Raw genomic sequence first — 14,577 nt, 5'->3', positions numbered from 1 at the left:
CTGAGGAGAAGTTGGAATGGGTGGGTGTCTTAGTTCAGGCTGCTATAACAAAATTCCATAGACTGGGTGCCTTAAACAAGAAACATTTATTTCTCACAATTCTGGAGGCTGGGAAGTTCAAGATCCAAGTACTGGCATATTCAGTGTCTGGTGAGGGCCCACTTTCTGTTTACAGACAGCCACCTTCTTGCTGTATCCTCCCCTGGTTGAGAGAGAGAGAGAGAGAGAGAGAGAGAGAGAGTTCTAGTCTCTTCTCTCATTATAAGAACACTGTGATCCCATCATGAAGGTCCCACCGTCAAGACCTCATCTGAACCTAATTACCTCCCAAAGGCCCCACCTCCTAATACCACCACATTGGGGATTAGGGCTTCAACATATGAATTTGGGGGGAGGGAAAACACAAATATTCAGTCCTTAACAGTAGCTTAGAGAAAAAATAAGATTGTTCATGAGCTAATAACTGTTGAAACTGGAGAACAGGAATATAGGGATTCACTCTGTTTTTGTATGAGAAAATTTCTATAACATAACCTTTTTTAAAAATGCAAGTAGACTCACAATAGAGTAAAGAAAATTTTCCAACCATATTTTTTATGTCTTGTAATGAATAAACAACCTACAAATAGATACACATAAGTCTTATATTATTACAAATGTTAATATAAATAAATCCACATATCAAGGGAAAAATTCCTTTTCAGGTTATAAGTCCTAAATTTGGAATTTGGAAAATATAAGTAATCATGCCCATGGCCAAGTGAAAATACTCATCTGTGCATCTGGGTCTTCATAGTCAAGGCCTGAGAGCCTTTTTCATCCTCAGGATACAGGACAAATCTTCCCCAAACCACCGGCACTGACCCCAAACTCTCCTCATCTAGAGCCTTAAGCAAGGTCTTCCTCTAGAGATTAGATATGTTTCTTAGTTAGTCCTCTGTAATCTTTCCCCTGAATACCTCAAGTACAGGAGGAGAAATGCAGAGATTTTCTGAGTAGTTTCAAATTACCTGGATAGATAAACTTGCTTATTCTTTTCTTCAGTGAACATTGATTAAACCCCCAATATTTCATAATACTTAATAATTCAATAATAGGCTTTTGTGTTAGGTCTTGGTGACACAGTCCCTGCCGACTAACTGTCTACTGGAGAGATAGGTGAGGTAAAGAGGCAAGTACTGAATGACTTCTTAATCTAGATAAAGTTAATTTTACTTGAAAAAGTAAGCTGATTTACAGTAATCCATTTTCTAGTCATTGCCATATTACCTAACTGCTTTGAAAGGCAAATAACTCCTCTCCCTGAAGTGTTTGGCAAACTATCGTGAGCAGATTTGTGAAAAAAATACATAGCTAATTAGGGAAATAGTTATAAATTCTTATTTTACGAGTCACCACATGCACCTCATTCATTTGTATCAGTTGCAGTTGTAAGATGGACATTGTTGATGGTGTTCTTCCTCATGCATCTTTTTAAAAGCACCTTCCTGAGAGGTTTTGCTCCTGTAGTTTTCACTGGCTGTTATTCTGACAGCTGAACATGAGGGTTCAGGTTGAGAGGTCCCCTCACATACTGGAAAATGTATGAACTCTTTCTCATCATCGCACAGTTCTCTATTTGAAACAGCAAATGATTCTGAAAAACAGTAGCAGAAAACATATGTTCAAAGACTTTACAGGCAGAGAAAAAATTCAATCCTACTTCAAATGACAGGGTCCCTCATTACAGGATGTATCTAAAATAGTATCTGCTTTGGCCTTCATGTCTACAGGTACTCTTGCCTCACCCGACTTTTTAAAAACCCATAAATCAAATGCAATTTTCCCTTAAGCAATAATGATAAAGGGTTTCATTATGTCATTTCTAGAACTGTGAGCTATGGGAACAGCGGTCAGAGACTGCACTTGATAAGAATCAGAGACCTCACTGTTGGTATAAATTCTAAACTGAAATGTGCACAAAGCTCATGAGCATAAGAATACAGTACAAGGCCAACAGTCAGGGTCTTCAGATTAAGTTCTCTATCAGTCTGATCACCTTTGCGTGTTTCTCACTCAGCCACAAACATGTGTTCAATCTCCCCAAGAGCACCCTTGCTATTTCCTGGTTACAGGTGTTAGCCCTTACCCTGGATGGCCACTTATAAATTTTCTTCCTTGATAGATGAGTCCACACTCTCTGGCTTGAAGTCCTCACAGCATCTGGTGCATCTGGCTCAATCTCGTGCATCTGGATGTTACCTCCAGCACTGCCATTTGGGGGCAATATTCAGATCCCAAGGACACTTTTCAATGTCCCCCTTATTTAACCTCTCCCTGGCACTTCACAATCCTTTAAATTTCTTTCCTCCATTAGCTTCTGAACCGTCGCTTTCCTAAGTTTTTCCATAGCCTCCTTCCTTTCTGGGTGCAGCTTCTCAGGTCTCCTTGAAATAGTGAGGCTCCTGCCCCACCCACCTGTTAGTTACCCTGTCATAGGCCCCCCGGGTTCCCATCTTTGGCTCTGTTCTCAATCCACCCTAAGTAACCTCAAACCTGGTTCCAACCTTCCTTTGTCTTTCTTGACTTACTCTTCAAAATACCCTGTACACCTTTCAATCCTCCCACAAACTACTCACATTCTTTAAAAGGTCATGCTTTTCTTCATAATTCTGTGTCTCCCTGTTCCCTCAGTGTGAAGTTGGGCTCACTATTTGTCCTCCCACTCACTCCAGGCTCCCTTTTTCAACCTCTCCCCTAACTCCTACTTGTTCAGGACCAATGCCACTTGCTCTGTGAAACCTCAGCCCTCTCCTTTTCCTGTATGGACTCTTCTGTTATAACACTCACTAGTATTACTTTGGCACTGTACCTTATTTCTTTTATCTTTGGGTACTAGTTACTTTGCTTGGTACGCAGTGGATCCCTAGTAAATAATTATCGGCTGAACGCTTGAATACAAAAGGAAAAGAGCATATGAATGCAAAAGGATGCCACGTTTGCACTGATATTTTTATAGGGTAATAACATTGGGGCAATTGGGGAGTTTCAATAAGGAAACCATGAACTTCACTAACCCATGGAGTCTTCTTGCTGTGACTCTAAGGCTTTCTTGAGAAGCTTTACATTTCAAACGATGAGAACCATTTCCTTGGAGAAAAATATCAATTTATTAACACAGTTGATTGCATTATATCATCCACTCCATTATTCTGGAAGGTGGGATACTGGGAATGTTAATGGCTACTGGGGGAAACCTAATTCCTAATACTGTGTTAATAAAAGGAAAATGGTTTAACTGTTTAGATTATTTCACTCCAAGGGTAAGGTAACAACCATAAGTAGTCCCTGATTAAGATTAAAGAGAAGGTAAAAATCTTACTTTTAGAAGAGAAGGTTAAAGCGTCTCCGGGAGCCGTGGTGACCGTCCGCCGCCGGCAGCCGTGCGAGCAGGAGCGGGTTAACCGCGGAGCCGGCGGCAGCGGCGCGGACGGGGAGCGCCAGGCTTGGGCGCGCGAGCCCAGCGCAGTCTGCGGAGGCGCACAGGGGCGCGCGGGCACGAGCGCGGGGATGGAGGACCGTGAGGCCGGGCCCGGCTCGGGGCAGCTGCGGAGGCGGCCGAGGCGCGAGCGCGGCCCGGGGTGACGCTGCGGCCCTTCGCGCCCCTTCGCGCCCCTCTCCGGGGGCCGAGGCGGACGAGAGCAGCGGCGATTGGAGCTTCATCGACTGTGAGACGGAGGAGGTGGACCTGCAGGACCTGCCCAGCGCCACCATCGCCTGTCACCTGGACCCGCGCGTGTTCGTGGACGGCCTGTGCCGGATATTTATTGGATCATTCTGACCCAGGGGAATGTATATTTTTATGGGGGAGACACGTATAGAAACTCTTTATTAACAGACAAGGCCTACAGATTATTTCTTCTTGGACACACCCAGGGTACTGCCATGACGCCCTGTGGTCTTGGTGTGCTGGCCTTGGACACGAAGGCCCCAGAAGTGGTGCAGCCCTCTCTGGGCCTGAATCTTCTTCAGTCACTGCAGATCTTCATGGAGCTTATTGTCCAGCCCATTGGCCGGGACCTGGCTATATTTTCCGTCCTTTATATCCTTCTGTCTGTTGAAGACCCAGTCTGGGATCTTGTACTGGCGTGGACTTTGCATAATGGTGATCACACATTACACCTCATCCTCTGTGAGTTCTCCTGCCCTCTTGGTGAGGCACCACATTTACTGAAAACTCAACTCATACAGGGGCTTAAGGTACTTCTGCTGCCCAAGCGGACATGGCCATAGGACCTGCCCTTCCGTGCCCTCTGTCCCCTCAACTTCAGTCTGTGATTGGGCAGTGCCCTTGGGAGAAGCCAGGGGATTGCCCTCCCACCACCTTCACCACCACATCCTCCAGCCCCTTTGCTTCCACCAAACTCCACCCAAGGCCCCTTAGAGTGGATCTTTGCCTTCAAAGACTTGCTCCTGAAAGGAATGAATTGATGACCTTGGGCAAGGTCTCTAACCTCTTTGAGATTATTTCCTCATCTGTGAAATGGAAATGACACCTACCTCATAGCCAAGAAGAGAAATTTAAGAAGATGATGTTTGTGTACAGCTACCACAGTTGCTGAGACATAGGATGTGTTTAAACTGCTAGCCACTTTTTCCTTCCTTGCCCCCCAGCCCCACACGTTGCTCTGCCATTGTTTGTCTCCCCACCTCAGACTTCAAACCCTGACTGCAGGGCAAGGACCAGCAGGAAGCCAGGAAAGACCAGCCCCTGCCTTCCTGTCGGGAGCTCAGGATATTCTTTCCCATGGGAAATGGCCATAAGTGGGTTTCTAATCTAGGATATGGTAATATGTAAATAATCACAACAAAATAAAGGTGACATTAGTGTGTTAAAAAAAAAAAGAAGAAGAGAAGGTTAAAAAAAGAGTACTTCTGTGCCATCAACAATAAAGAGAATGTCTCTCTAGGAATCCTTCCCAACTCTGACAGCTCTGGCCTCAATTGATGTCCTTCCTTCATTCCCCCACTGCCTCCTGGGCCCACCTCTGGCTGAGAACTTGTTAGAACTGGCAGTTTCACTACCTCCCCTTCAAATCTCTGAGTACTCTGAAGACAGAGATGGCCTGTCCTTCATCCTTATGTAGATTCCAGCACAGAGAATGGTCCAGTTCCGGGAGTGTGTGTCAGATGAACTGACTGCAATGGGTCACACCCCTCCTAACACAGCCCGCCCTTGGAGAAGGAACACTGTTTTGAGTGGGTAACCGAGGCACAGGACAGAGGAATGGGAAAGGGTTAACACTGAGGATAGGGACCCTCAGATGTGAGCCTCAACTGCAAAGAGCATTACTTCACCCATGTCCTTTCTAGTTTTGGATCTGAAAATATTTTCTTTGAAGACTGGAGACACACAGACATTTTTTGGTACCTCAGGTCTCTTTTCCCTTTGATTTCATTCTGGGCATAGTTCTGGATAATCCTCTGAGAGTCTTTAAATTCATCCCCTCAAAATGCTGCTGTTCTCCCAATTTCTAAATACTCGCTTTTATCTCAACAAGTCTAGGCTTTAGAGACTTGGGTGATGATGATGATGATGCATAATGATGACAGGAGCTACCATTTTCTGAGCAGCTAACCAGGTACTAGTGCTTTACAACACTGCTTCGTCTAATCTTTACAACAACCCTCTGAGGCAGCTGTTATTATAGAAAACCAAATACAACCTTTGGCTAGTTCAAAGAACCAGAATTCTAATCCAAACTCAACCACTTCAGTACCCAGCCTCCCAATACTCCACTTGCTTAGCTGATCACTTATATATCTTAAAACATAGCCTCCAAATTATATCCACTGCAAACCATCTATTACTAAGAATATGAAAAAAAAAATAATAATATGGGTGCATAGTCTGTACTTAGATCTTCAAATTTCTAGAACTTGTATTTTTTTTTTTTTTTTTTTTTGTCTTTTTCGTGACCTGCACTCAGCCAGTGAGTGCACCGGCCATTCCTATATAGGATCCGAACCCGCGCCGGGAGCGTCGCTGCGCTCCCAGCGCCGCACTCTCCCGAGTGCGCCACGGGCTCGGCCCAAATTTCTAGAACTTGAACATTAAGACAGTATAGTATGTTCATGTCTGGGAGCAGAGAAATTATTCTGCTTTAAAACTTTTTTTTTTTCAGTTTAAATGTGTGCTAACATACAAACTTAAAAACAAAAAGCCAGGCCTCCTAAGACTCTGATGGGGCTTATACTAGAGAAATCCGATGGAGTAGTTAGTTAACTTTCACACAAATATTAGCTCCAATGAATAGAAGCTAGTGTTCAGATGGGGAGAATCTTCTCTTAATTGGAAAAAGACTAGCCTGGGAATGGCAACCTGCTGCAAATACACACCATGTAATCTCTCTCCCAGGTAAAACAAAGCCACCCCAAGTAGAAAACTCAATCTTATGCAAAAAGGGCAGGAATACCTAATGGTTTCCCAGGGACAAGAGAACACAGCCAAGGGAGTATTCTTCCATTTGGGCAATTTGAATAAGTTTAGTACCAGCGGGAAAAGCCTGCTATGGCAGTAAAAGGATTGGAAGTAAATTGTGTACAGACCAAACCCCAGCTCTTCCAACAGAACATAGTATTTTAGTACTGAATGGAAAAATGGATAAATAAGATGTGTGGGTGCTTACTACAGAATATAATGCATTAAATAAAAGAAACAAATTAGATTTACCCAATGCAATGGGAATTGATCTTTAAAACATTATTCTAAGTGAAAAAAACAAAAGTAAATGGTATCTACAGCACACTTTTTAATCTATGTAAATTAAAAATATATGCACACGAAACACATGTTAGAGAATACACATGCATTTTAGAATGATTCAGGTGCAGGAAAGAGAATGAGAGTTGGAAATGGGGATAAAAAGGGAACAAACACATCACTAACACAAAAGGGGGCTTTTCACACGCTGCTATGCCATATCTGGAAATACAACTCTGCTCTCTCTACCTGAGCTTCCACCCCAAAAGAATAGGATTGGATTAAACAGTGATAATAAGGGCATTTATTAAGAAATGCTCTCATTATTCATTATAGTTTTATAGCACAGAAATAATAGCATATGAAACTAAATATAAATTCTCATTTGAGTGCTACTCAAAAGCTTAGTTTTCTTAAATGTATTTGCCCTTCAGTCATTCAACCCTTCCTAGCAAATTGTGTTGGCTCCCACAGCTTGTTCTGCACACCTGTTCCCCAAAGATAATGGAAGATAAATGCCAAAGCCAAATTATCACAGATCATAAAATGTGCAAGGTGTAAATTGTTTTAATATATTTAAGGGGGAAATACTGGTTTGGCTGGTGTGTGTGTGTATGTGTGTGTGTGTGTGTGTGTGTGTGTGTGTGTGTGTGTGTGTGGTGGCTGGTCAGTATGGGGATCTGAACCCTTGACCCTAGTGTTACAACACCGCACTCTAACCGACTGAGCTAAACAGCCAGCCCCAATACTGCTGTTTTTTGCAAATATATTCCTAAGTGTTATATTTAATTTTTTTTTTTTTTGTCTTTTTCGTGACCAGCACTCAGCCAGTGAGCGCACTGGCCATTCCTATATGGGATCCGAACCCGCGGCAGGAGCGTCGCCGCGCTCCCAGCGCAGCACTCTACCAAGTGTGCCACAGGCTCGGCCCGTTATACTTAAATTTTAAGACTATTCTGTTCAAATACAAATGTACATTTTAAGAAAGTTATTGGCAAAGCTAAGAATATCCAGGGGACAATGATCAAGGTGACATAGTCAAAACCGTCACACACTAAAAAGTAGCTGGAGGGAGGCCTCTAGTGGAATACTACTAGCTCCATCCTGTTTAACATTCTTATAATAAATTGCAACAAATCTCTGAGCACCTAATTCTTTTTTTTGGTTGGGGGCGCTGGCTGGACAGGGATCTGAATTCTGGACCCTGGTGTTATAAGGTGACACTCTGACCAACCAAGCTAACCAGCCAGCCCTGAGCACCTAATTCTGTAAAAGGCACCCTGTAAGATGTTAGAAAAGTGCTGTCTGATAGAAATATAATACAAGCTACGTAAGTAATTTAAAATGTTCTCATAGCTACATTAAAAAATAGGGAAAATTAATTTTAATAATATTTTTAATCCAATATATCTAAGATATTACCATTTAAACATGTAATCAATATAAAAATTATAAATGAGATATTTTACATTTTTTTTGGTACTAAGTCTTCAAAATGTGGTGTATACAATTACCCCACATCTCAATTTGGTCTATCTACATTTCAAGTGCTTATTAGCCTCATGTGGCTTGTGGTTATTGTATTGGACAGTGCAATGTTAGAGATAAAAAGGTAAAATACACATACACACACACAGAGTCCATATGTCAAAATTCACATGATGTAATGAGGGTCAGGACCCTATAGGAGATTTTCTATCTTTTTCCCACCAAGTCCAAGAAGGGATGATTGACAATCCAGTCTTTTTTTCCTTTCTTGAAAGTAAATTGAGATACAAAACAAGTGAGATAACCTCAAAGCTGTTTTTATGTGTAGAATAGCTCCAGTACCTTAACTACTAGTATTAGTAGTATTAACTACTAGCATTAACTTTGGACACACTTCCCAACTGATGAAGTACCAAGGTTCTCCACTGCCCTCTAAATTTGACCCGCAAAGAGGAGCAGGCAGCATTTGGCTGTACTGTAATAATCACCAGCAAAAAGAGGAGTCTCACATGTCATATATGTACAAACATCTAATTTAAATTAAATCTTTTACAAGTGAGTCTCTCCTAAATGTCACTACAGAAAGACACTGAGAATCCATACTCATTCCCTTCTTGCTGGAAATTTATAAATTGTGCTTATGAGTAAATGAATTATATCATTTCTTCCAAAAAGAAAGAGAAAAAAATTTGTGGGATGAACTTTCTAAATCCTACCTCAGAACTTGAAAATGGGGAAATAAGAATGTCCCCTAAGACAAACCCTATGAAATCAATACACAATAATCCAGATCACAGATTTGTAAAATGAACTGAAAGCAGTTCACAGCAGCATCTTCCTCAGCAACATCTCCCAGGGAGCATAGTAATGTGAAGAGTAGCCCTGCGGATGCACCTCCCTCCCTCCCCCAGCACCACTCCTTTCGCTGCTTCACAGAAACTGAATGGCTCAGAGGCCAGCAAAATGGGGAGCAACTGGCTGAAGCTATAAGCATCTCCAAAGCAAGGACACTAAATTAGCAGTGGGGTCCATGTACAACAGAAGCAGCAGGAGAAGGGGTAAAAGAGTTGGTAGTGCCCATATAAACACGGTCTACTAGGAGGTAGCTTGGCTTGGGAACTCAAGAATCAAAGCCCAGACGAAAAGCTCCTACAGTGGAAAGAGATGCATATGGTTCACAACATTAACCACTATGGTTACCCAACTGGCTCCCTGGACTTAACCTTAGTCAAACGATCAGCAAGCAAACTTCTGATCATAATTTAGCTTCCCAGAATCATCTGCCTACAGGGGGAAAAAAGGCACTAATCAAAAACATGTACTTGGTTCACTTGGTAATTAACTTTTGCACCCTACACAGATAACATTCTTGGTTTTAGACAGTTTCTTCTGACTTTTAATTAACAGGAGCCAGTCCCTCAGAGCTCAGTCTACTCTGCAGACACTGAAAAGGGAATTTATCATCCTGCAAGCCAAGAACCAGATTCTCCTGGGCAAATGCTTGCTGGGTCCTTGAAGCACTGTATAAGAGCAACCTCTGCCCTCCCCAGGAATCTTCCATTGCTTCAAGATGTGTTTTCTGCAAACTGCAATGAACTTTTACATAAACCAGTCACTTCCCATCTTAAAAGAGGCAGGAATTTTTGAAAATTTATCTATACGCATTTCCACCCTCCCCTTGCCTGGAGATATTTCAATAGACCTTTAATTCCAACATTTCAAGCTATGACACACTGTCATTGCATCCTTGATTATATGACAGTCTTTCCCTTTGCTAAGAATTACATATGACATATTTTTCTCTTTTCAACAGAAGTATATTAAAATTAAAATTAATTTTTTCCAGAATTTCTCAAGATCCCAAAGTGCCACAAACCAAAACTGCGGATCATAATATCATAATTATGAGTGAATGCAAAATGAGTGTTTGCTGTATTAATCTCTATGCTTTTTCTTAGTTTGAAATAGTTCACTCTTTTAATATGGCCTTTTAATTGACTTAATGCCAGTACTTTGCATGTAACATGAGGGTACTCCAAAAAGTTTGTGAAAAATTGAACTAAAAGATATAATGCAAATCCTTCCATGAACTTTTTGAAGACTCCTGGTAGGTCCCCCAAAAGTAGGCCTCCATTTTTTGAAAGGAGTAAGATTGAGTGAATGAATATAAATCCTCATCAAATTCTCTTTAATATATTTGAGATAGGTTGAGATAAGCAACTGAAGCACCTCATTAATAACAACTTGACTAATGAAGCCCCTCTTTTTCTTATGCTTAAGTAATAGTAAAGTCTCTAAGAGGAGATAGCACAAGAATATAAACAAGTATTTAAGTACTGCTGCGTGACTTGAATGTCCTGTATAATCCCAAGATTTTGAATTGGAAAAATCACGTTTGATGTGAAAGTTTATTTTTTAGAAATTCCCTCAAAATGAAGGATTTTAAAATAGAATGTCAAGCAGGTACCCAATAACAGCATGCAAACTGGCATCAGGAACAATACCTTGGGCTGCAGCATCAGGGTGGTATTCAGGCTCTTCCTCCGGGGGACTCTGCAGGAAGTAGAGCTGGTCGGGCAGCACGTTGGCAATCTTCTCCTTTCCTAAGACGTGGGTACTCAGAAGCGGGCTGACACTCCGTTTCACTTTCTCTCTCCTTTCATGGGCCATAATTTTTTTAGTCCGAGCCTTGATGCTCTCCCAGCACTTCTTCAGCTGCTTGAAATCCCGCAGTGATACGCTGGGCTGAGAGTTGTATTCGTGGGCTAGTGCTTGCCAGGTACGTTGCTTAAAGGGCAATAGTTCGCGCATCGCTTTTCTTACATTCCAGCACATATTTGTACTTTTCTACTAAAGCAAGCAAGATGCTCTTTTCCAATTCTGAGAAGTATTTGGCAGGTTTTATAATTTCGTTGTTTTGCATTTTCCACTATATTTCTCCTGGCCGTTAGCTATCCTATAAAAGGAAGTTTGAAACAATAATTACCAACTCCAGCAATACAAATGGTGGCAGATCACTTAAACTTAATCCTTGACTTGACTCCCTTGTCTGAAATACACTATGGTTCTTTTCCATTAGTGAGGAATTATGATAGTCTCAGGAAAATATTCAGAAATTTGCCAGGAATGGAGTTTTACTTCAAAGTATATTTCCCAGGAGGTCCTTTTTCTTGGCCATACTGTGAATATCTGGTATACGAGAGTACTTCAAAGTTTGTGGAAAATAGAAATGAAAGATAATACAAATCTTTCCATGAACTTTCTGAAGTACTCTCATCTAACAGCCAGAAAAGAAAAGTTGAACATCTATGTGGAACTCTAATTTCTTAATTTATTTCTGCTTTAACATTAGAGAACTGATTATTCCCCAAAATCATCACGTTAGCCAGATTTGGAACTACACAGCTTTCTCAAACTTTTGTTTCACCAGAGAAGCCACTGTGAAATCAAATATAACAGATGATGGAAACGTTATCAAGATCTCAGGATCATCAAGAAATTACTCCACATCCAACATTTCCATCACCGTCTGTGACCTTGGATAGGTTATGCTCCTGGAGTAACATTAGTTAGTTGCTTCATCTTTAAAATGAGGGATTGGAGTTTGTAATTCCTCAAGGCTGAGGGTCACTTTTAAAAGTACACAATCCTGTGTATATAATTTCAGAAGTGAAAGGGCCTGGGTGCTTAGACATTGAGTCCAATACCCCTCATTACAATTGAGGAAACTAAGGGCTTGATAGAGTTTGGATATGTTGACCCCCAAAAGCTCATATCAAAATCTGATCTCTACTATGGCACTGTTGGGAGCTGTTGGGGTCATGGAGGGGCAGATACCTCATGAATAGATTAATGCCTTCCCTTGGGGTTGGGGTGTAGTGAGTGAGTTCTCACTCTATTGGTTCCTACAATAGCTAGCGGTTAAAAAGAGCCTGGCACCTCCCCTCCCTCTCTCTTGCTTCCTCTTGCCATGTGATATTGTACCCACCAGCTGCCTGCCATTTTTCACCATGAGTAGAAGCAGCCTGAGACCCATGCCAGATGCAGCTGTCCCAGAATCACGAGCCAAATAAACCTCTTCTCTTTATAAATTACCAATTTCAGGTACTCTTTTAGAGCAACACAAAAACCGACTAACACAGGGCTAGAAAGATAAAATGGAATGCTCAAGATCACAAAGATGGCAACTTGGAAAATCCAGAACCTGGACTGCCCTCATAGTGTGGTATTTTTAGTATCATTCCACAGTTATCTCTTGGGCTCTCATCCAATAATTGGTGACTCCAAATTATTCAACCACAACTCCCTTAAGTCACCTTGCCATCCTCCACAGTGCTCAGTCAGTATCTTTCACACAACAGGTGCTTAATGGAGATGTCTGTTCCACTGAAGTATACGAAACCTATGTGCGTTTTGGGACCCCACATATTTTAATCACAGGAAGCTTCTTATAAAATTAATCTCTCAAATATATGGGGAAAATGTAGCTAAGCAACACTGACTGCAGCAATAAATTACAGGATCCTCTTGTTGAAAAGGGCCAGCACATGCCCAGTTCTTTATGTTCTCCAAGCCTCTGATTTTTCAGAGTAACAGGCAAGTATCACGATCCTGATGACATACTCCATTTAAAACTGACCAACCCCTATCAAAAGAATTAGGGACCACCAGCCAAAAATGGGACATTTGAATATCAAGGGCAATGGGTACACACAGATTCATTTAGCTATTTTCTCTATCTTTGTGTATGTTAGCAAATTTCCACAATAAAAAGTTAGGGGGAGAAAGGCTGTGGCTTTCAAATTTATGGTACACTAATTTATTTTATTTTATTTATTTATTTTTTGCAGCTGGCTGGTACAGGGATCTGAACCTGTGACCTTGGTGTTATAAGTCTGCATTCTAACGAACTAAGCTAACCGGCCAGCCCCAATGGCATATTAATTTAAAATCACACTATTATAAACCAGCTATTCACACACTATGCCTGGGGAAGGATTATTGTACTGTGAATGGCTGAAATCTGTTAGACTGAGGCTGGAAGGGACTGGGCCTGATCAGAGAGCCTTGAAATTGAGGTCAAGGAGTGTGGGCTTCACATGAGGGTCATAGAACCTGATCAGGGTTTCCCACTATCTCATCCCAAAAGTTAAGGTTAGAATGAAGTACTAGTGTGAATGGTGTCTCCACATGCTAGGGACACTACTTCACATTCATACTGGGCACATCAGGTATCAGAGATTGAGAGATTTAGACACATGTTAAAGGTGGTCTAGCCCTCAGATCATGAGCAAAGCTAGATGAGAGGACATTTATCTTTGGGGATGCCTAAATCCCAGGCCTGTGCTTTGATCATGTAGCTCTAATATCCCTACAATGATACCCAATCCAGACCCCTTCTTCCTTAAAGGTCCAAAATTAATCTTTCACTTTCATCAATACTTCTATTCCCTATAAATCAATGTTCCCCAAAGCAAAATTTATTAACACACACCCTGTACAATGTATCTCTTCTGCATTATCTCTATTTGCTAAGATGTCTATGTCCAACTTTACTTTCTGCAGTTTTTATTAAGATATCAATATGTACACTGAATGTTCTTAAACTACAAAGCTCCAAGAGCATATTCTGATCCAATTCTCCCACCCCAGCTCCTCTGCCCCAAGAGATGTCAATATGCCTACTTTCCCCACGTCTCCACTCTTTAAGAATCACAAATGAAAAAGGGGACTACTCCCTATTTCATTCTATTGTATGTAATGCTACTTTATATATACATTTTTATGTGTGTATATATGTGCATATATACACAACATATACTTTCTAAATAAATCTTTTTTTCTATCTTGATTATTTCTTCAAGAGAAGGTCCTAGAAAATAAATGGTTGCCACAAAAGATGAAAACACTTAAGACTTCTGTTACATCACTAACTTGTCCTTGTAAAATAGTGTGCCAACTTACATTTCTATTAATAGCACATGAGCATGTTCACTTACTCTTGCTGTTAACATTTTTTATTCTATGCCATCATGGAAATGAAAAATGTAACTTCATTGTTTAATGACATGAATTCCAGCTCTCAGGCAAATGAGCCACACTCTGACTGAACGAAGTCCCTGTGATACTTAGTGGGACTGAAATTACATAGAGTTACTTCCAAGCAATTTAACAGTTCTTCCTCACAATGTGCAGTACTTCTAGCTGCCACCAGGTGGTGGTGGACTTATGGGGAGTATAAATTTCACAAAGAACCTTGCCCTAAGCGTGGCCAGTTGAGTCTCAAAGAAATAATAGCAATAATAGAGCAGCAGGTAACTTTTATTGAGTCCTTACTGTGGGTTAGA

The 14,577-nt window shown here is 41.2% G+C and overlaps 1 protein-coding gene and 1 pseudogene across 1 annotated transcript; both read right to left on the bottom strand.

Annotated features, from left to right (window-relative positions):
• Positions 1-14,577, bottom strand: part of LOC134365906 (myb/SANT-like DNA-binding domain-containing protein 3) — a 67,780-nt pseudogene that overhangs the window by 44,707 nt on the left and 8,496 nt on the right.
• On the bottom strand, positions 1,439-3,926 carry LOC134366115 (uncharacterized). Its single transcript, XM_063082536.1, has 5 exons — positions 3,889-3,926; positions 3,362-3,696; positions 3,057-3,129; positions 2,129-2,249; positions 1,439-1,636 (listed from the first exon to the last, which is right to left on the bottom strand). The coding sequence occupies exons 1-5, from the start codon at positions 3,924-3,926 to the stop codon at positions 1,523-1,525; spliced, it is 681 nt and encodes a 226-aa protein (XP_062938606.1). The 3' UTR covers positions 1,439-1,522.

This window comes from Cynocephalus volans, chromosome 17 (genome assembly GCF_027409185.1).
Source record: "Cynocephalus volans isolate mCynVol1 chromosome 17, mCynVol1.pri, whole genome shotgun sequence".
NCBI classification, from domain to species: Eukaryota; Metazoa; Chordata; class Mammalia; order Dermoptera; family Cynocephalidae; genus Cynocephalus; species Cynocephalus volans.
This window is presented reverse-complemented; position numbering and strand designations above follow the sequence as displayed.

Bases quoted from the DNA above. Each gene is read 5' to 3' on its own strand.
- LOC134366115 (XM_063082536.1), bottom strand. From the start codon at position 3,926: ATGGCAGTACCCTGGGTGTGTCCAAGAAGAAATAATCT. The intron at 2,250-3,056 runs GTTAGTGAAGTT...CCCAAATGGCAG, and splicing joins ACAGCAAGAAGACTCCATGG to TGCTGGAGGTAACATCCAGA. The intron at 1,637-2,128 runs GTAAGGGCTAAC...ACTGTTTTTCAG, and splicing joins TTTATAAGTGGCCATCCAGG to AATCATTTGCTGTTTCAAAT.